Source organism: Brienomyrus brachyistius, chromosome 1, assembly GCF_023856365.1.
Source record: "Brienomyrus brachyistius isolate T26 chromosome 1, BBRACH_0.4, whole genome shotgun sequence".
Classification (NCBI taxonomy): Eukaryota; Metazoa; Chordata; class Actinopteri; order Osteoglossiformes; family Mormyridae; genus Brienomyrus; species Brienomyrus brachyistius.
This window is the reverse complement of record NC_064533.1, coordinates 21,727,350-21,749,858: the sequence shown is the minus strand read 5'-3', so window position 1 is coordinate 21,749,858 and position 22,509 is coordinate 21,727,350. Positions and strand designations below refer to the sequence as shown.

The 22,509-nt window shown below is 42.7% G+C and overlaps 2 protein-coding genes across 6 annotated transcripts in view; one reads left to right on the top strand and one right to left on the bottom strand.

Moving 5' to 3' along the window:
- Positions 1–859: 859 nt before the first annotated feature.
- Positions 860–13,027, top strand: LOC125726330 (alanine aminotransferase 2-like). Its single transcript, XM_049002663.1, has 11 exons — positions 860–1,852; positions 2,447–2,536; positions 3,643–3,751; positions 6,946–7,079; positions 7,325–7,568; positions 8,451–8,530; positions 9,338–9,474; positions 10,077–10,251; positions 11,005–11,160; positions 11,978–12,090; positions 12,216–13,027. Exons 1-11 carry the CDS (start codon positions 1,748–1,750, stop codon positions 12,304–12,306), a joined length of 1,434 nt encoding a protein of 477 aa, XP_048858620.1. The 5' UTR covers positions 860–1,747; the 3' UTR covers positions 12,307–13,027.
- Positions 13,028–13,334: 307 nt separating this feature from the next.
- Positions 13,335–22,509, bottom strand: part of LOC125726402 (leukocyte elastase inhibitor-like) — a 31,968-nt gene continuing 22,793 nt past the window's right edge. Inside the window, exons 1-7 of one of the 5 annotated variants that reach the window (XM_049002784.1) lie at positions 22,190–22,311; positions 20,778–20,941; positions 17,343–17,474; positions 16,412–16,529; positions 16,078–16,220; positions 15,097–15,264; positions 13,337–14,181 (exon numbers count right to left, since the gene is read on the bottom strand). In XM_049002784.1, coding sequence (XP_048858741.1) covers positions 13,774–14,181; positions 15,097–15,264; positions 16,078–16,220; positions 16,412–16,529; positions 17,343–17,474; positions 20,778–20,941; positions 22,190–22,238 — 1,182 coding nt within the window. In that variant the 5' untranslated portion in view covers positions 22,239–22,311 and the 3' untranslated portion in view covers positions 13,337–13,773. Of the gene's footprint in view, positions 14,182–15,096; positions 15,265–16,077; positions 16,221–16,411; positions 16,530–17,342; positions 17,475–19,075; positions 19,163–20,777; positions 20,942–22,189; positions 22,314–22,509 lie in introns of those variants that run through there. The other 4 variants (XM_049002979.1, XM_049002948.1, XM_049002894.1 and 1 more) reach the window with 4 other exon arrangements.

The window sequence follows — 22,509 nt, the reverse complement described above, 5'->3', positions numbered from 1 at the left end:
TGCACGGGCTCTGTTAAATAATCTGGCTCAAATATTAGCACACGATTGCAAGTTTCGAGGTTTATCGTCACGCATTTAGGGCACAGTGAAATTATTGTGCCCGAATTTCAGGGGACGAGTCTGGAGCAAGGGGGATGATGAGATAAACAGCAATGCAATACAGGACAAGACAGCAGAATTAAATAATACATAAACATGTTATGTAATGGGCAACGCAATATGGGGATGTGCAGACTGACAACAGTACAGTATATATTGTGGATAATTAACAGTATAGTGTGCAATGCAGTGGATATGCAGTGGGTGGACAGTTGCAGGTTGTTTACCATACTGATGGCCTGGGGAAAGAAACTGCCTGAAGAGGCCGGTGTGGGTGGTGCTGCACCCCCGTTGTTTCCAGCGTGATGAGGGCGTGAACTGGGTTGCTGGCATTCCTGATGCTGACTCAGTCCACTTATGGAAATGAAGGAGCTGGACTGACTGGCCTGATTGATTGTATCTAATTTCTCTGTGCCTCATGGCCAAATAGTTTACAGAAATCTGCCAATTTAGAAAATAATCTTTTGGGTACTCATTGAAATTTGGACAAAAAAAAGTGAAGTTATTAATTCCTAGCTGCTTTTCCCTGGAATAGTCTGGACAAGCTCAGTGTTATTTAAGAAGAACACAAATGTCAAGCAGGTCCTTCTACTTTATGGCTCCCGTAGTTGAAAAAGTAGCGTAATGTACAGTACTGACAATGCAAAGGTCAAGAGTTTATGCATCTTAAACAGATACATGTAACCCTTTCCTCTACTGTAAGTAACTGGATACAAGTGTCAGGGGAATGGACATTACAGCAGGACCCCGGAGGCAATGTGGAGATTCCTGTACTTTAAATATCACTCAGTTAACCTGTGTTATGCACTATAATGAAGACAGAAGAAAGAGAGAAAGATCTGAAGAGGTCAGACTCAAGATTGTAGCCCAGCGAAGAGAAACTCAGGACTGCAAGACGATCTCCAGACATTTTAGTGGTCCTGTTTCCACCGTGCTGTCAGGAAGCTTAAGGTTCAAGGTATTGCAGCTAACTTTGGATATGGCCTCAAGAGGAAACATTGCAGATTGCAGTGAAGGAGTGCTTGAAATGTGGAGAAAATACTCAAAAGTGTACAAGTATAACACCTGAAAGTTCATTAAAAACCAAGACCAGAAATATAAATGAAAACAGAAGTCACAACAAAGTTCTTCAACAAAAATTTACAATTAAACACTCTCAGGTCCATCCTGCTGGCTGTGTTTAATCTTCATAAATAGCCAATCCTTTCTGTACAGGAGGTGACACTTTCTTCCAGTGGGCAAATAAGAAGTTTTTTTCAAAGTCATAAGCTTTTTTTTCAAAGGTCATAAAATGGTTTGTTCATTGTAAGCCCTATTCCTAGGGGTCATAACAGTTTTTGCATTAAAATTCATTGCATAAAAATGGTTAAATTACATTTTCTAATGGTGTCCTAGGAAAAATGCCAAATTAAATGGAAAACTATCAAGAGAGAGAACAAACAGGTAGATTTACAATAGCTTACTCTGTTGATGGAGCTTTTGATTGGTAAGTAAGAAATCTTGCAGTGGATAGAATATGAATGAGTTCAGCTACGTCACTCGTCAATTAGCACCACCCTCAAGTCATGAATAGTTAAAAAAGAGCTGCTCTGGTGACATCAAACTCATACTGGATGTGAAGCTGGAAGCGGGTGAACCTTAAGGGAACATGTTTGGCCTCGGTGCAATCAATCCGAATGTTCGGGCAATAGGAGGATCACAACAGCATGACCTGCACAGACGAGCTGCCCAGATCAGAGCTGAGCTGCAGCAAGTAAGTCAAGTCGATTTATTTAAGAAGCACGTTGAAAAACACGTGTTAAGTGTCAACCAAGGTGCTGCATGATATAACAGTAGGTATACAAGGACAACCCAAAAAGAGAAAAAAGATTATTATTTAAAGTCAAGTCGATTTATTTAAGAAGCAAGTTTAAAAATACAGCGTGGTATATAATCCGTAAGACAATGACACCCACCTTAAGCGCCTCCACAGCAGCACAGGTCCGCATGGTAAAATATATCAACATCTTTTATATAATGACATCAATTACTTACAACCGGAGATTTCAGTTCGATGTGAAAGTCTTACTTTGGTTCACATTCAGTGTTTTCTTGCTTTTTTATTTGGCCGAAACTCAATTATTCTCAACTTAATTTGAACATTAGTTGAAAGTTCAACGCCAAATGATTAAATACGAACAATGCACGATATAATCACCACCAGTTGTTAATATGTATTGAGCTCGTTTTCAGTAACTGTCAGAAGCCAATATGTTTGCTCAATGTCTGGCTGATGGATAACTTTTCTGGAGATAATGGAACTGAGCAGGCGGCCGTGGTGCTGCAGCTAACTGAGCTGATTCCACAGGGTGTGAGGAAGCCTTTCAGCGACGTCATCGACGTCTCCTCTGGGGACTCCCACCTGACCGGCATGATGCCCCTGACCTTTGCGCGGCAGGTACTCATGTCCGACACTGTTCAATGATGCAGAAAACCTTTGCAACCAAGTTCAAACCAACTGGACCGGTTTTTACATCTTACACTTGTCCCTTCTTCATTGAATCTAAAGATCAAAAATGAGAAAACATTTGATGACCTTGTGCTATTCACTGCATTACACTGAGCTCCTGACACCCCCCCCACCACACCTAACCATGCACATTACCAGCATTAGGCATGTTATTTTATTTATGTACATAACTGTATTACATTGATTGATTTGGGGGGGGGGGGTGGCACTGTGACTATCACAGTTCACACCTCTGGAGACCTGGAACCTGTATCATAAAGTGAAAAATAAATTGTTTTGCCATCTCAGCATGTACACAGTGCAGCGAGACGATGTGGCTCCAGTTTATCCAGTTTACAATAATAAAGGCACATACAAATAGAAAGAAACGTGTAAAAAAAGATTCTCAACAAGAATTAAAAAATAATGTGCAATTAAATATTGAGGACATTTTAAAATTCAGGAGCAAATGTTCCATTCAGCAGAGATTTGAGTGGGATTTGTTGGCTTAGCTAGATAATTTGTCGGATTTAAAATAGTCTTTGCTAAGCGTAAGTGAACACAGATAAAGTTAATTTAAAGTGGGATACCTTAAATCAGCCAAGTCATCCTGCTAAGCACGAAATCTGGCCTTGTGATACAGGCCCCAGGGTTCCAGATATTGCTCCGTCTCTATGGACTGTGCATGTTCTCCCTGTGTAAGCATGGGGTTTCCTCGGGATTTCCCCCGCAGATCAAAAGCAGGTGTGAGTGTGTGTATGAATGGTGCGCGTGCCATGCCATGCCATGGCGCCCCATCGTGGGTTAGCCCCTGCCTTGAACCCGTAGCTCCTGGGATAAGCTCCAGACCCCCAGGACCCTGCACAGGGTATGCAAAAACGGATGATTGACTTGATTGTCTTTGATTGTTTTGCGTAATTCTAAGTAAATTCCTAGTATGTACAAGTACTTTGCAACAAACGAACGACTCTCATTCTCCCTTAGGGCATGTTGTCTGTTTCTCTCTGAGTCGCTGTGGTCGCCTGTTCAGAAGGATCCTTCTTTCTGTGACTCAGGTGATTGCGGTGTGTATTTGCCCGGCACTTATCCATTCAGACGACCTGCCTGTGGACGTGAGGCGGCGAGCCCAGGAGCTGTTGGCACAGCTCGATGGGGAGAGCCTGGGTAACAGCTGTGTGTGTTCAGAGGCATTTTTACCGGGGGTGCAGGGGGTGCAGATGCATCACCTATTGGTCAGATGGAAGTCCCATATGAACATTTGTGCTTAAACACAATTTTGACAACAGGGTTCAATACTTAAAATCACTAAACATAATTCACAGAATCACACACCCAAAGAGCAAAATACCTCACCTATCCTTCAAAATGAAGCCCTGCAGGCAAAACTATATAAACACTTAATCACAATCGAACTTTTGCCCCAAACACTAAACATTTCATTCGCATGCCTAAATTTTGATCTAACCACCTACACATTGTTGTGTAATCTAAAACAAGTCTTTTGAGGGATTCTTGTAATTGTTTATGCTGAAAATTCTACAAAGAGACAACTGTCGCAGACAAATTCACAGACACACGTCAGCAGAAACAAATGTGATTGCAACTTTTTATTTCATTATTCAACAACAAATTAAAAAGACAAAGCACATGCAATGCAAAACAAGACTATAGGGAGAAAAAAATTAGAGAAAAAAAACCTGTAAATAATGTAGGCGTGCATATTGAGCAAAAGCAGTTGTGAGTCAGTCATGTCTTCTAGATGGGCGTGGCCACAGCACCTCATCCACGTTACAAAAAAATGTCTTCCTTTGCTAGATAGCAAGGAAAAAAACACCGGGAGTGTCTAATACAGCCCTGGACAGCACCGGCATCAAAGCCGTCATATGTCTCCTCCATTGCCTGAAGAAGGCTTTCATGGACATGGGGTTGACGGTCATAGACCTTCCATCGCCATGCAGAAAACAACTCTTCTATTAGGTTAAGGAATGGAGAGTATGGGGGAAGGTAAAGGACAATGAACAGCGGATTGTCAGGGGAATGGACATTACAGCAGGACCCCGGAGGCAATGTGGAGATTCCATCCATCCATCCATCTTCCAAACCGCTTATCCTACTGGGTCGCAGGGGGTCTGGAGCCTATTCCGGAAGCAATGGGCACGAGGCAGGGAACAACCCAGGAGGGGGGACCAGCCCATCGCAGGGCACACTCACACACCATGCGCTGATACAGGCACACCTATGGGCAATTTAGCAAGTCCAATTAGCCTCAGCATGTCTTTGGAGGGAAACTGGAGTACCCGGAGGAAACTCGAGGAGACTCGAACCCGGGTCCCAGAGGTGTGAGGCAACAGTGCTAACCACTGCACCACCATGCTGCCCTCAATGTGGCCCCCAATGAAGACAGAAGAAAGAGAGAAAGATCTGAAGAGGTCAGACACAAGATTGTAACCCAGCGAAGAGAAACTCAGGACTGCAAGACGATCTCCAGACATTTTAGTGGTCCTGTTTCCACCGTGCTGTCAGGAAGCTTAAGGTTCAAGGTATTGCAGCTAACTTTGGATATGGCCTCAAAAGGGGGGAAGGTAAAAGACAATGAACAGTGGATTGGCCACAAGCCAGTTTTGAACCAGGGCAGCACGATGGAAACTTACATTGTCCCATATTACAACATACAGTATATGTGCTGTCCTTCATCATCCACACGGTCTCCCTGGATCACTAAACGAGATGATGAGGTCTGTGTTGTATGGGACAAGATTGGCATGGTTTGGAGAACTCCATTATTTGTGATGGCAGCACACATTGTAATGTAAACACCTTAAAATGTGTTTTGATGAATGAGAATGTGTTTAGAGTTGTGCAAAAAGGATGACTCAGATCTGCAAATTGTGTCTAACTAGGTGAGCACTGTCTAAAGTTTTGCTAAACGAGAGATCGAGTCAATAAATGAGTTGTGGCAATTGGCAGGTTTAATGTTTTAGCAATTCAGAAAAACCGTTGGGCTGTACCCTCTGTCCAGCCTCTCTCATTGTCAATCCATGCTTTACGATATGGTCAACCAATATTGCCTGGATCTCATTCAGAAGTGCTGGTCTTCTTCGTCTTCGTTGTCCTCCTCCAGCTCGCCCCCTACGTCTCACTCTTCCTCCACCTGTCACTCTCACTCATCCTTGACCTCTTCCTCTTTCTGCTGCTTCAGTTGTTGTTGAACAATTATTGTAATTCTGAGGTCTATATTGTCTTCAAATTCTGATAGGTGATTGATTAATGATTAATGATTAATGTAATTAGCGATTAGGTGCTGGGCCAAGTGGCAAGTGTGAGTGGCCAGTTGGCTCCTTGGTGTGGTTGTGTGAATGGCTGCGTTTAGGAATGGGAAAAAGCAACTTTGTGCCAGATTCCTCTGTCTTACTTAGAGAAATGTGTGTAGTGTTTAATTGCAAATTGTGTGCAAAGATAGATTATGTGTTTAGAATTTGGCAAACATGAGAGTACATTTTGAGGTGGAGTGTCAGTTCTTAAAGTTGGTCTTCACATTTAATTCTAGCGTGTTAGCAACTGAAAAAAACTGCAAGTTCAATAAAATTAATTTATATTGTAAAGTTATATTTGGCTTGTCATGCGATTTTAGTATTTTACTGTAAGTGTATTTATTTGGATAAAGTTTGGCGTAGCTTGTAATAAATCATTGGTTGGGCTCTCTCACCTTGCACCCCATGGAAGAAATGCCGAGAGTTACCTGTGTTTGCGTGTATTCATCTGTGTGAGCGTGTTACACATCTGACTCATTTGTATGAATGTATGTTCGTGTGTTTACTCACAGGCTTCTGAGTTTATGGCTACTTGTTTGCATAATTGTGCTTTTGTGTGTGTGTGGGTGTGTGTGGGTGTGTATATTGTGTATAAGGATTACAATATTTTGGGGTGAGTAGTGTGGCTTAAAGGTTTACGACTAGGAGATTGCAAGGTTGCCATTTCAAGTCCCAGAATCTGCAGGACGATAAGTTATTGAGCAAAGGCCCTTAAGGCCATTTGCTCCAGGGACCGGCTGACCCTGCTTTCAGTTATATATCACTTTGAATAAAAATGACAGCTAAATAATGACAGCTGTGTTTGTTTTTGTGTTGAGGTATTTCAGTATATCTGTGTGATTGCATTGCACTGTACTTAACTGCAGTCAGTGTATGTGCAGTCACTGGTGTGTATATGTTGGTGTGGGAAGGGTGGGAACATGGTAGTCTTCCGCAGTCACATGACTGTTGGTTTGAACATCTGAAAGTCTTCGTATGTATGTGTGTGTCCATGGAGCTTTCTTGACGCCTGTGGTTACTCATGCAATGTGTGTGTGTGTGTGTAAGGTTCATACACAGATTCATGTGGAGCACCCAACGTGCAGCGCAGTGTGGCTGAGTTCATCACCAGGCGAGACGGGGGGGTGCCTGCATCCCCTCAAAATATCTTTATCTGTGGAGGATCCCAGAGGGCTTTGGCGGTGAGCTCAAAATAAACGGCCTTTCCTTTAACTTATGAAAGGGGAAAAACAGCCCCCCTCCCGATATTTGTATGACTACATGGGATGACAGAGGAATATTTCGCCGAAACTTTACTGCATTGCTTTCTTGAAAAAAGCTGAGATATACGGGACAAAGATTACTGGAAGTGTAAGATGAAATGGGCAGAAATGTTCTGTGGTTCCTCACTGATTACAGCTGAACTGTCATGTGGTTTCTTTGCCAGCTACTTTTGGAGATTCTCATTCCTAATGAGGGGCCACCTCACACTGGGGTTCTAACACCGGTGCCGACACACAAAACCTTCACCATGCTCCTGGAAGAAATGGGCGCTGTGATGGTACCTTATCAGCTGTGTGAGGAACAGGGCTGGGTGCTGCAAATAGATGAACTGCGGAGAGCCCTCCGAGACTCAAGGGGGCACTGCAGTCCCAAAGTACTCTATATTATCAACCCGGGGAACCCCACAGGTAAACACATTCCTAGATACTAAGACCTGAAAGCTAACTCACCTAAAGTGGAACTCTGAGATAACTGTCATCCTCTAACAAACCCAGAGACATAAATATCATTGGTAACACTTAAAGCTGTCACCTAAAATGCACTATAGATACTTTCGTAATGCATTATAATGGTTGGTATAAGAATTAATAAAGCATTACAACATCTTCTTTTGACAGTGATAAGGCATTGAGTGTTGATTAAAATACTTCATAAGCTCCAGTGAAGCTCTCATCTATAATGCACTATAGATTCCTTCATAATGCATTATAATGGTCTGTATAAGCATTAAGGTTGCTTTGTACTGCGTTATGAAGGTATACATAATGCATTATAGATGAGAGTTTCATAAAGCATTCATAATGCATGTTATGCCTTTTTATAAATATTGATATCCATTTGTATATTGCTTTATGAATGCATTATAATATCTTATGACTGTATTCATAGATTCTTAGACCTAGCATTCATTGAAAGTGTCTATATGTCAGGTGCGAGGCAGGACGGGGAAGCACGACGCGGGGAAGGATGAGGCTGGTAGGCAGGAGTACGGGAAAACGAGGGTTTAATAAGGGAACGGGAGGACAGGGCAGACGGCAACAGACTAACATTAACTAGCATCCGCTAACATTAATGACAAGTCTGGGGAGGACGGACTCAGACGTGGACTAAATACACAAGACAAGCTGAAAATAACAGGAAACAGCTGGGCATGATCGGGGAAGCACACGTGGATGATCAGGGGGCGTGGCACACACGAGGATGATCAGGGGGCATGGCACACACGAGGATCGGACAAGCAGGGCGTGACACTATATCTGTGTTAATATTTTTTGTGTGTTTTCCTAAAGGTCATGTGCAAACTATGAAATCAATCGCAGAGGTTATTCAGTTTGCAGCTGAAGAGGAGCTCTTTCTTTTAGTTGACGAGGTGACTGGGTTTTTCATTTACTCATTATCCTGTCCATGTTGAGTTGTATTAATATATAAGAACATAAGAACTATACAAACGAGAGGAGGCCATTCGGACCATCAAGCTCGCTTGGGGAGAACTAAACTAATAGCTCAGAGTCGTTAAAATCTTATCTAGCTCTGATTTAAAGGAACCCAAGGATTCAGCTTGCACTACATTATCAGGAAGGCTATTCCATACTCTGACTACGCGCTGTGTAAAGAAGTGCTTCCTTAAATCCAGCTTGAAATGTTCTCCCGCTAATTTCCACCTATGGCCACGAGTTTGTGTATTTAAACTAATGCTGAAGTAACTATTTGGTTGAACAGCATCCAAACCTGTTAGAATCTTATATACCTGGATCATGTCCCCCCTCAGTCTCCTTTGCTTGAGACTGAACAGATTTAGCTCAAGTAACCGTTCCTCGTATGACATTCCTCTAAGACCAGGAATCATTTTTGTGGCCCTATGCTGCACCTTTTCTAAGGCCACAATGTCCTTTTTAAGATATGGTGACCAAACCTGCACCTGCATATAAGTTTGTTGTTGATCTTTCTTCAGTGGTAACTGGGTGACCATTGATTCATTTACACCCTTGGCGTAGCCTATTAGACTTTGGATTCCTGACCAATGACATTGTTTTAAAGGTTCACCTCTATGCTTAAAGATTCTTCAGCTGTATCCTGCTGCACGCTGTACAGTTTACACTGCTATGCACTCTGTACCCTCTGAACATGCTAAATGTGCTCTGACCTCTGATGAATCCTCTTTCTGTCATGCATGCAGGTGTATCAGGACACTGTGCATGGAGACAACAGTGAGTTTATCTCCTACAAAAAGGTGCTGTTCGAAATGGGGGGAGAGTACTCTGAAACAGTGCAGATGGCCTCAGTCCACTCCATCTCTAAGGGCTACATGGGAGAGTGAGTGAAGTGTGTGGCATTCATGCTCATTTACATAAGGCACACAACAGTGTCTCACATCTTTTCAATGCATTTTGAAGGTTAGAGGCTTGAACCTGGCCTTGAAGGAGTCAATGGCTGGGCCAAACAGTTTGTGGCGATGGTTTCATCAGCCCATAAGACTAAATTCTTGTGCTGCTTCAGATTGGGCCCCCAACCCAGACCAATCCCCTGTCACTTAGGGGCCCTTGGAATCATCCTGACTCCCCCCCCCCCATATAGCTCCCCTGGCTCAAACTTTTGCTTGGTACTGTATTTAAATATATGTTCCTTATGTTAAATATCTATGCAGGTCCCACATCACTGCGATACTGGGTTGTTCTAGGATAGGCACTGGACCCTGCAACCCTGAATAGGACAACAGGCTATGGAAAATGGGTGTATAGATAGATGGTCCCATTCAATAAAAGGCTTTAACAAATTATTATTAAAATAAAAAGTTTTTCCCTATTTGTTTAGATTTAAAAAATGCCGGTTCGTTTCCAAGTGAAGGATAAGGAAAAATAAGCAACTGTGTTAGGGAATTACGCAGTCAAGCCATAACATCTGACCCCTCTCTGCAGGGGTGGCCTCCGTGCTGGATATGTGGAGCTGGTGAACATTGACCATGCTGTGATGCCGTTTGCCAATTGGCTGATTGGCATAAGAATCTGTGCACCGATGCCAGGTCAGGTGGCGTTGGACATCATGGCGCGTCCTCCTCAACCTGGAGACGCTTCTTATGCCCAATACACACAGGTGAGGCTGTGCTACCGGCACTCACAAGCTAGTAGGTTTTAAGCAGGCATCTGCTGGAGGCACATTTCCAGGAGAAAGCTCCATCCAGATTGCAGCGCACCAAGGCTATAAAGTTGCAGGTTTTTCTTCTACCACACTCAGCTCAGTAATTTGCAACATTCAATACAGAAACATTCAATACAGAAGATAAATGGTGCCCAGATTCAACAACCCAACAAGACGATGCTGTATTGCGTCATATCAAATCAAGGGAAGTGGAGCTGACTCAATACCCATGTTAGTGAAAGTGAATAATTAGTGAAAGTGATTGATTGTCATTGTTGACACACCACCGCACACAGTGCATAACAACGAAATATGTCCGCATTTAACCTATATGTGACATCGTGACATAGCAGTGGGCAGGTAATTCTGCACCTGGGGGCGGTACCTTGCTCAGGGTACCTCAGTGGTATCTTGTTGGTTGGGGATTTAAACCAGCAACCTTTCAATTACGAGTGCGCTTCCATATTCAAAGAACAAACTCTTCAAAACAGTGGTCACCATCTGGCAGATTGCAACTGACAGATCGATCTTTAAGACATTCCTATTAATCAGACCGTCACCTTCACGCAACCCCATTGGCAGGTTGGAGGCCACTGCTGAACATCAGTATCACCCAGAAAATGAAGAAAACGGACAGAGATTTAACATGTGCTTCCTATAAAGTCATGGTGACCAATCATCTGTGTTCTGATCTCCTTTTCTCCTCAGGAAGTCCAGGCCATTCGGGAAACTCTGGTTCGAAATGTACGCCGAGCTCAAGAGGTTCTAAACAGTCTACCATGCATGAGTTGCCAGTTGCCAGAGGCTGGCATATTTGTCTTCCCTCGCTTGCAATTCCACCCACAGGTGGAGGAACATGCCAAGGTGAGGGTAGATCTCGCAGAGGGTCCTGCTAGGTTTGGACTCCATCTTGACTAGTTGAGAGGGGTAATAGTTGGGTTCCGTGATTTGAATTCTCCCCACCATGTACGATATATTTATATTGGTTTCGAATTTGGCTGAGTCTGATTCAGGTAGTGTGGCATTAATGACCCATTTTTTAAATATATATTGCACAAATATGAGTACAATTATTGGAATGGAACGCCCCAAATATCAAACTCTCTGCTACGGTCTTGGTATGAAGATTATTATTACTAAATTAGGTGACTGGCAGGACATACATATTGGCAAAGTGCAGTAATTCTATATACACTGGTACAATGTGCGGTGTATGGGTGCCTCAGTAGATAATACTACTGCCTCACACTGTTCGGTTTGGGGTTCGAATCTGGCCTCTGCTTTGTGTATGTATGGTGATTGCATGTTCTACCCATGCTGTCTGGGTTTCACCCCACAGTGCAAAGACTTGTTGTTATCTCTAACTTGCCCATAGTATCAGAGTTTGTGCATGTATGTGTCCCGTGATGTACCAGAGTGATTTGTGCCCCATACTGCATGAGACAGGCCCTGTTCAGGATAATTGGCTGGAAGATTAATGAGTAAATAGCCTGTTTCCCATCCTGAATTTGATTTAACCAACAGAATACAATAACTGAAATAAATATTTCAAAGATAATAGTCATTGACAGTAACTAAATGGCAGGATAAAACGTGTTTTAAATTTACTTTAGGTGTTTTGTATATAAAAAAGCTTCTGGATGTAGAGAATCACTTTACCGCCTTCTCCTGCTTTTTCCAGAAGGTTGGAGTAGATGCTGACCTGCTCTATAGTAGAAGATTGTTGGAAGATTCAGGGGTGTGTGTCAGTCCTGGGTGCGAATGCGGTCAGCGGGATGGAACACACCATCTCAGGTATCTAAACCTGTCCTAGAATCGCTCTGTCATAGGCTCCGTGCCTTTACAATTTCATCAGCATCTCATTGGCAGCCGTCTCACAGGACCTCGTGGTAACTGTCCTCTGCCCCTCCCCTTGCTAGACTGTGTGTGCTGATCCCCACCGACACGCTGGATGAGGTGCTGACACGCCTGACATGCTTCCATCTCCGCTACATGGCGGAGTTCTTATAACTGACCACGAACTCCCACTCCAATCTGCACCATCTACATGCATCATATGTCTGCTTTTTATATCCTGGTGTTTTTTTGATGATTAACCATCTCAAGCTAAAATAGATGCATAGAGTACACCCATTTGTATTGTTTGTTTTTCAAAGGCAGGCATTTTGAAGAATGCGGTGAACTCTCCACCCAGTTTCAAAGCAGTAATTATGGCTTTTTGCTTAGTGAAATACCACATTACTATTGTGATTCAATGGGCGGATTGCTGAAAACACTGGAGTCAACTGACTGACACTCTTCTCAGTCAAGAGGTTGTAAAAAAAATCATTTTCCATCAACTGTGGGTTTCCTCTGGAAACTCGGGGTTCACTCCACAGTCCATGTCACAAAGCATTTCCTGCCTCGAGAAATATGTATCTATTTCTCAGTAAGTGCTGAGTCACAAACATTCGCTTAATAACCACCGAGTGCCTCAGCGTTGTGGGTGTGACCATGCAAACGGGCACTGAGCTGCAAGTGTGTTACATTACTTGATGATGCTTGAAGATTGAAAACATGCATGTGGCAGGTGGCACATGTTCGAGAGGAGGTGTGTGCTGGTCTCCAAGTCTCAAATTTTCTTTGATTTCGTAAATATTTAATATGTATATGCATTTTAAATACTGTATTGGAACTGAGGTTTGTATATTTACTCAAAATAAACCATCATAATTATCAGTGCAACATCAAAGGAAGAGTTATAACAATTACTGAAAATTGCAATGGATAAATACTGTATTTAGATTGTTTCCACAAAAGATTTCAAGTTCCATGAGGTAAGTATCAGTTTATAAAACTAAGCATCTGAGCACCAGAGTCAGTGTGAGAAATTGGATCCTCAAGACATTAATTCACAAAGAAACTGAGAGTTTCCAATGCTGGGAAAATGAAAGCTAATTTGTTCATTAGCAAAGCACTTTTGTTATTCATGAAAATGTAAAATTGAAGTGCAGATTGTCACGGGACGTGGTGAGCGAGCGCGGCGGAGAGCGGCGATCGTGCGGAAGGAGCAGGCAGGCAAGCGGGATACGGGGAAAACGGGGTTTTATTAGGGGAAACCGGAGCAGGACGGGTAACAGACATTGACAACATCAATGACGGACAACGCTAACAGGTAAGACCAGGACTTAAAACCAGACAAGACTAATCAAAGTAATCAGATACAGCGGGGTACAATCAGGGAAATACACGTGGGAAGGCAGGGGGCGTGGCACACACGAGGAGCGGACGAGCCGGGCAAGACACAGATTATTTCTATAGTGACAGTAGCAGGGAATACTGGGAGTGATATTTTTGGCAGAAGCCCCCTTAAATTAGAAGCTTAATAAAATATGGACTTTGGAGAACAGCTATATGTAAATGTGATACAAATCATATCAAACAGCCAATATTCCAGCAATAAACCAACTATGGCAGTAAGTAAATAGGAAATGGATCTCATGGAGAGGAAAATCGGCCAAAGAAGAGGATTGTCTTGGACGTGTTGTGTCTGATGAAGAAGAGGAAGGGGTGATCGGCCATGAAATATTTCCCATGAATTAATCTCTTGCTCATAATGAAGATTCCCGTGGCAGCTGCAGCCTCAGTTCCCTCCTCGTTCACGTCTATGAAGGACTTGTGAACAGCAGCGGAGATGAAGAGGCCGCCCTCCCTGTTTATGCCAGTCAGATCTGCCAGTTTCTCATCAAACGCATCCGTCATTCCCAGATGAGCCAGGGCTTCCTTCAGGTCATAACTGTCTTCCAGCTTGAACTTTGGGAGGTACAAGTCAATATAACCACCACTGTCCATATTCTTCCGGTCTGTCCATTCGTTTATCTTCTCCAGGGTCAGCTCTTTCTCCAGCTTTAACATGCAGACAGTCAACAAAAGACAAAACTTGCATTTACATGAGCATCACCTCTGAGATGTTCAGGGCTGTATCTCAATAACTTAACTATGCTGCCCGACTAGTGTTTTACGATTCACGGATAGGAGAAAGGAACATAAGAAAGACAAATCACTCAGTCACTCAGACAATTTAATGTAAAAGTAATGAAGTGTTGGAGCATTTCTCAGCTTAAGAAAAAGTTACTGAGTGGACTGTGACAGTGGCACTTTTCCAGTGGCATACAGGAACCGGGCCATACCAGAGCAGCAGCACAAAGAGACACTGGTTACAGCGCAGTGCCAGCATGCTTTGATTCTGCACTGCAAAAGCGTTGCCAAGTTTGGAGAGCGACGGTGGCAAAAACAGAACGAAGAGATGCCTGTTTACTGTTCACACAGAGGACGTCATGATTTATGTGCTAACTTCCGCTAGCAGATCTGTGAGAATCGCCATGTTCTGTTAGCAGCAAACGCTAACAGAATTAGCATTAGCTTGTGTAAATTTCTAGTACTTTATCAAATAGAAGGTTGGACATTTTCAAGTTGATGCATTGGGAATGCATCAATACATTGCAACGTATGGTACTACGAATAATGAATAATATATAGAATATGCACTTTTTTCCTACCAACAATCCATGAATTTTGACACATATCATCAGTTCTTTCTTGTCTCTGTGCATTTCGACCAATTAGATGGTGGTGACCTAACCAGCTCTTTAGTTACTGTACTAGCAGGGCCATGATAGCATGGGTATGGGTTAGGTACAGTTCTCAGAATTTACAATGGAAAACCATCTCTTCGTACTTTGGCTCAATTCTTGGAGGCAGTGGAAAATCGGCAATTGTCTACAACAGTGATGTCACTATGTATGGAGAAGCTGGGCTCACCTTCTGCAGGGGGGTGGAGCCATTCTGGGGTTCCTCAGGGAGCAAGATAACCATGCTCAGCTCATCACCCTTGTAGGGCATCTCCACTATCTGCAGGCCATACTCCTCAATATGCTTAAATGGCAATACTTTCTGCAAATACATCATCTGAATGGACTTGGTCTCTGTCTAGCGAAGACAAAATGAAACACATCAGGTTTGATTTAAATAATGTGTCATATATTTGCATAGCAAATTTATTATTATAACATTAAATTTTATATCACCTTAAACTGTACAGCTCAGCACAGACAGAATCTAAATACATACATTATTCTAAGTAGCAAGTGTTATAATGTTTAATATAGCAGAATAGGTTGCAGGATCAAATGGGTACTTCACCTGAATGCTTCACTAAGCACCCAACTGTTGGGAGTCCTATCTTACTGCCATCAGGTAAAATATTATCCAAAATCCATTTCAATGTTACACATAGGAAAAAATGAGAGACCACAGCACAATTTTTTGTGTTACTCATTTCTCAGTTTATGGGTGTGTGTCTCATTAATGGAGGGCTTCTTCCTTGCTTTATGAGACTTCAGTCCTGCTTCTAGGAGCCCGATATGAACTGTCCTAGCAGTGCACTTAATGTTTCCTATTCCTTTTAAAGGTCACTTGATGTCATCTTCCGATTCATTAGAAACTGTCAGATAAATTAATGGTCATCTCTGGCATTAGAAAGTATCTTCCTCTCTTTACCTGGCTGGTTTCAGGTCATTCCCAGTGTCTCCTGTTTCACTTTGTTCTTGTGTACTGCTGTCTTAGAAATTTTTAACCTGGAAATAACCAGGGTTAAACCAGGATTTAATTTTTTATTTTTTTTTTAAAAGACACAGTGGTCTCTTAATTTTTCCCAGAGCTGCATTTATCCTGATGTAAGACATCACTGCCAGAACTGCAGTTCGTAACTGCACATGTGTACGTAAAGAAAAGTGATTTCACCTCATTGATTTTAAAGGGCATTTCCCTCGTTTTAAATCGATCAAACATGTGTAGCCATTCTCCCTTAAAATACAGGGCATTGACAATAACCAGTGTTGCTGTGCTGTCAACTGCCGATGGATTCAAAATGTCCATAATTTTACCTAAAAAAGAGAATCATTCAAATTTCCAGTTGAAAGAGACACCTAAAGTAAAACTGAAACACTTCAAATGATCAATCTGTAATCAGACAAGTCCCTAACCCGAAAAAAAGCTTATTAAACTTTTTTTAACTTGTACGCTGGTAGGTTAGCTGCACTAAATCACTAATGTACCCACACCAGTGCTCTCTCACCATTGGTTTGGGCCTCCACCCACTGGTTGATTTGACAGCAGGATTCCTCTGCTGCACCTATGAAGTCTATTGGCTCCAGTTCAGCTTGGTAGAACTTCCGTGTGGCGTCCAAGAACTCCTGTAATAATTCAGAACAATCAGTGTTAATCTCTTGGGGTAAACCTCCTCGCGAAAACGCTTATTAGGGTAAATAAAATTTGAATCACAACATCATCTGATCAATAAAAAATGCCTCAACTGTTATTTAACATTTTTTGGTTTTCTGTTTCCTAATGTCTCCTTGTGTCCCTGTTTTAGATTATCCTGCACATACTTTTTATGTTCTGCATGCACTTTTGTTCCTAGTCTTTAATATTGTTGTTAGGCATTAGTATCTGTTAATGCTTCCCAGTTCTAGTGCTTGTTTATTGTAATCCACCTCACCTGTTCCTTGTTGACCAAAGTCCTTTTCATTGGTTAATCTGATTATGATTTACACCTGTCCCTTGTTTGCCCTGATTCTCTGTGTGTATTTAATTGCATACACTCACTCTGTTTCTTAGTCAGTCAGTGGACTTGTGTGCATCTGGTTGCTTTGTTTCGCCCTTCTAATACTGCTTCCAGGATTTTGTTACTGTGTGGTTCCTTTAGTTTGTTCCTTATCTTTTCTGGTGTATTTTGTGAAACCCTCATGATCCCTTTATTTACTGCTTTTCCTTAGTGTTTGGATCTGTTAATGAACCTCGTTGTTTTTCGGAGCTGCCTCATGGATTGTCACTTATTCCACCTGTGCCTTGCCCCATCATAACGGCAAGATCATCTCAAAGCAGCAGTACCATTGGTCAATTCTCAAACGCTGCTACTTATTTCCATTTTTGATTGGGCAGGAGATCCACAAGTGTAAGTATTGTGGATGACAAAGGCAAAATGTAAAACCTGGAGTGTGACTCACTTGCAGGAAGCTGAAGGTCTTTTCGCCATAGAGACGGTTGGCGAGTGTCAGCTGGTAAGGGGCATCAGGTTTGTCAATATCGGAAATAAACTTCTGTAGATCTGAGTGGAGGTCGGGGGTCATGTTGAAAGTCTGTGAGGAAAAAGAGAGGAGTGGAGGCACAAGGTTAATCTGGGCTAACAAATTCTCCTCCTAAGGTTATTACTTGGTCGGTGTTGATCTGATTGTTCATAACCAGTCTTTCCTCAGTTGTCTTCACAATGCCCAGTAGTGAAAAACACACACTCATTCCCAGTGGTGGAATTATAGGCAGTGTAACTGCACTGGGGCCCACAGAAACTGCACCCAGGGAGGACCGATGGGCCCCTTCGCAGGGAGGATCAGGAGACTATTGGATCATTAGTGTAAATTACCAAAGCGCATTTGCAGCCCAAACCATCACTGATCCACCCCCATGCTGCACTCTGGCTATCGAACAGTCCAGGTGGTAAGCCCCTTTGGGCTTCTCCGCACCATAACTCTCCCAAAGCCTTCCCAGATGTGGGAAAGACGGTGAAGGTGAACTCGCCAGAGAACAATGTTTCACATTGTCCACTGCCCATGATCTGCACTGCTGGCACCATTGAAACTGGTCTTTGGCACTACAGAAGCCCAACCATGAATATTGATGTTCCAACAAATGGTTTTGGTGGAAACTGGAGAGTTGAGGTACACATTTAATTCCGCAGTGAGTTGGGCAGCAGTGGTTTGTTTTTTGGATACAGTCCAGGTTAGTACCCAGAAATCCCTTTGTCACAGCTTCCTCATGTCTCCACAGTTACTACGTTGGATGTGGTCCATCCTTCATGGTGCTATGCCGACATTACTCTAGATACTGTGGCTCTCGATGCACGACACAGACTGTCTGTCCTGGTCACAGATGTGCCAGTGAGATGTACACCAACAATTTGTCCCCTTTTGGACTCTGATATGTTGTGTGGATTGCAATATTTTAAGTATTACTGTGCTATCCCATATGAAAAAACAGCCTGGTTCATGTAAGGCTATCAAGCATTTTTCTGATTTTAATTACATATAACACGTGATGTTTTTATGTTTTTTCTTGTACGGTTATGGCCACATTCATACCAAAATACGCACTCAACATGTAAGGCACTCAAGGGGAAAGCCTATAGGAAAAATATAAAACTTTTACACAAACTTATATTTCTATACTTTAACATATGTTTAATATATGTGCTTCTTAATAAAATGATACATTGCTTTTAAATTGTTCTAATGAAAGAAACGTATGATCTCTCCACATTCCTTTGGTTTTACTAGATGTGAGAAAATTCAGTAAGATCATTGTTGTTATGCTCCCTGAATACATCTGCTGAAAAAGAATGTTTCCTTTTTGAAATACTCATTCTAGTTCTGTGGAACCATTGTCCAGGATTCAACTGAGTTCATTCAAATAATTATGTATAAACCGTAATACTGACAAAACATTCATTTGTTATGCATTGTACATGGGACTTGCAGAAGGTATAGAGAAGAATCACCTCTGGAGCCTGGAAATGAAGACACACACGCACAATATTTTTCCAGCTGTCTTTACTCAATGCAGCTTATAACAGCCAAGTGAAAGATATAATAGCGTGGCAAGACGCTGTCAAAAGATCTTTGGGATATAAAGCTGTGGACAGGCACAAGTCAAGAGAAAAAGAAATTCAGGCTTTTTCAACACTTACAGTAGGAGCACAGTAAAGTCCATAATCAAGAAGTGGAAATTGTTTGGTACTGCAAGGACCCTTCCTGGATCAGGCCGTCCCTCCAAACTGAATGGAAGAGTGAGGAGGAAACTGGTCAGAGAGGCTACCAAGAGGCCTATGGCACCTTTGAAGCAGTTACAGGAATTTTTGGCAAAGAATGGTCATTGTGTGCATGTGAGAACAACATCACACATGCTCCACAAATGTGGCTTATATAGGAGGGTTACAAGAAAAAAGACAGTCCTCCAGAAAGACCACATTAAGTCTCGATTGAGCTTTCCCAAGAAACGCCCTGAAGAAAAAGGTTTTATGGCCAGATGAGACCAAAATATAACTATTTGGCCTCAACACCAAATGGTATATCTGGGGGAAAGTCAATATAGCTTTCTGTTGTGGAGGTATTTCTCTGCAGAAGAGGTTGGAGCATTTGTCAAGATAGAAGGAAGAATGTATGGGACAAAATACTGTCAAATAATTCTGGAGAACCTGCTACTCTCTGCCAGAAACTTGTCGATGGGAAGAAGGTTCACCTTCCAACATGACAATGACCCAAAACACACACCAGATTTGACCACGCAGTGGTTGAAGGAGAAAAAGGTGAATGTCCTTGCGTGGCCTAGTCAAAGCCCAGTCTTAAACCCTATTGGAAATCTGTGGAATAACTTAAAAATAGGAGTTCACCAACGGTCGCCATCCAGTTTGACTAAGCTTGAGAAGTTCTGTGAAGAAGAGTGAGCAAATATTGCAGTCTAAATGCACATAGTTGGCAAAGACGTATCCCAACAGACTCATGACTGTTAGCAAAAGGTAACACTGGGGGGGTTGTTCCTTTAACCATCTCAATGATTGTTTTTAAAAGAAAAACTGAACTGAGAATGTCAACCTTGTCAAGAGATTTACCTACTTCGGCAGCGACATTCATGTCTCTGGTGACTCTTCCTATGAAGTCAGTAGACGGATTGGAAGTGCATGGGGGGTCATGAGGTCACTGGAAAGGAGTGTGTGGCATTCCTGCTATCTCTGCAAGAGGATGAAGGCCCAAGTCTTTAGAGTCCTGGTGCTCCCTGTCTTGCTGTATGGCTGTGAGACATGGACTCTATCCAGTGAGCTGAGATGAAGACTGGACTCCTTCAGTACTGTGTCTCTTTGGAGAATCCTTGGGTATCGTTAGTTTGACTTTGTCTCGAATCAGCAGTTGCTAGAGGAGCCCAAATGAGGAACATTACCCGCATTGTGAGGGAGCATAAGTTACGGCACTATGACCATGTGGCGCGTTTCCCCGAGGGTGATCCGGCTCACAGGATCCTCATTTCTGAGGACGCAGGCAGCTGGACAAGGCCAAGGGGACGCCCACGTAACACCTGGCTGTGGCAGTTGGATGGCCATTTCTGGAGGGTGGGACTGGCCATATTTCTGCCTGGGGGATCACCGGCCGGGATCCTGGGGAGTTTCACTGTGTGGGTGCGGCAACGCGCTGCCTCATCGCATGCTCCCCAACCTGACCTGACCCGAACTGTAGCTGTTATCTTTCACTTGGCTGTAAGTTGCACTGAGTAAATACAGCTGGAATTTTATTTGTGCGTGTGCGTGCGTGTGTGTGTGCGTGTGTATGTGTGTGTGTGTGTGTATGTGGAGGAACACAGACGCCAGGCCGCTAAACGGAAACAGCGGGACTCCCTACCTTGGCCATCTGACCCGCGGTGTTCCCCTTAGCGCCCAGGTAGACCATGGCAAACGCGGCGCTGATGCTCAGGGGGGAGAAGAAGATGTTGCCCCTGGTCCCACACACCTCCCGGAAGAAGTCGAGGGCGAACTGCGTGTTTGCGCTGCTAACATTCTCCATAACTGTACAGAAACACGATAGACAATAAGGTGCCATTTTTAATATATTTTAAAATTAAATAAAAAAATATCTGGATCATGGCCTCTAACATAAAGATCCTTTGTGCCCTTTCAGTCATGCTTGTTTTTTGATACACCATCCACAAGATTTTCTCCACTATTTTCATTACTTACTTTACTTACGGAGCTTTGGATTGGGATTAAAGGGTTTTTTCATACTTCTAAAATACTGAATTTTTATCCATTTGAAAGTGGGGCAATTTATACCTTTGTTTTTCATGAATAGAGTGGCAGGTATACACCATTTCAACTGGGGGACTGGGGCCAGTTTTTATTTTGGGGGGGGGGGCAGATGTCTTTGACCTTAATGTTCTCCTACTTACACCAGATTGCCAGCATTAAGAAGCAAAAGACAGTTTTGAAAACCGATAAAATACACCAGCCGACATTTAAAAAAAAATTGTAGGCGATTTAACAAAAACAAGTAACTGTCACGACCCGCTGGGGTCGTTGGGCGATCGGGTGGTCGGACGGTGGGAGAGCGAGCGGAAAGCAGGCAAAACAGGCAGGAAAACGGGGGTTTAATAGGGAAATACGGGACACGGAACATTCGACACCAACTAATATCACCGGCTAACATCAATGACAGACAAGGGGTACAGGCAAGACTTAGACTTAAATACACCAGACGAAGAAAAATAACAAGACACAGCTGGGTACGATCAGGGAACCACACGTGGATTATTAGGGGGGCGTGGCACACACGAGGATCGTACAAGCCGGGCATCACAGTAACCAGTCATAGACTAATTTTTTGTACAAACTAGTCCGCAGGGTTTACAGGCAGCTTGCAGTTATGTAAACTTACAGGTATGCTGCCGCAGGTCCACTGACGTCGGACCTTTGTATGCAGAACTGTGGTCCACTTTCTGCTACTGAGCGAATTATGCCTGTAAACCCTGCTGACTAGTTTGTACAAAGAATTAGTCTATGACAGGTTACTGGTGATTTTGTATGTGGTATCAAAATGACATTGTTAGGTATACAAAGCGTTGTATATGGAAAAAGTGAAGTCGAAATTACAGAAAAACCAGACGTGCTGGTGTAAAACTAAATATAATAAAATGTTTGTTTATGAAGGGTGTTTGAAAAATGTAATTTGATATTATTCACCAAATTTGATGTCGGCTAGTGTTATCTATGCAATGTCTTGCAGTAACATTTTACAGTTTATACATTTATGGAACTCACTCTGATTTCTTGTTTTTACTGCCTTGTTTAGATTATTTTTTTCTGTCATTAACGTCGCTGGCTTTTCACCAACTCAAGAAACTCGACCACCCAGCGCAGCCACGTTTAGAGTCTGTCGGGAAAATGTGCTTACGTTTGTGTTTCATCTGTTACCAGCGTACAAAAATTTAGCCCGCATATATACATGTAAATAATAATAATAATAATAATAATAAAAGTAATAATAATAATAATGGTTATTATTATCATCATTATTATACATTACTTTCAAACCCAAGCAGCATACGTATTTGGGGGGGGGGGGGGGGTGCAGGTTGTCA

What these genes read in the sequence shown, in the direction of transcription:
- LOC125726330 (XM_049002663.1), top strand. Translation starts at nt 1,748, where the DNA reads ATGTTTGGCCTCGGTGCAATCAATCCGAATGTTCGGGCAATAGGAGGA. An exon ending in CCCTGACCTTTGCGCGGCAG is followed by an intron (nt 2,537 to 3,642) that starts GTACTCATGTCC and finishes TCTGTGACTCAG; the next exon opens with GTGATTGCGGTGTGTATTTG. An exon ending in GCTCGATGGGGAGAGCCTGG is followed by an intron (nt 3,752 to 6,945) that starts GTAACAGCTGTG and finishes TGTGTGTGTAAG; the next exon opens with GTTCATACACAGATTCATGT.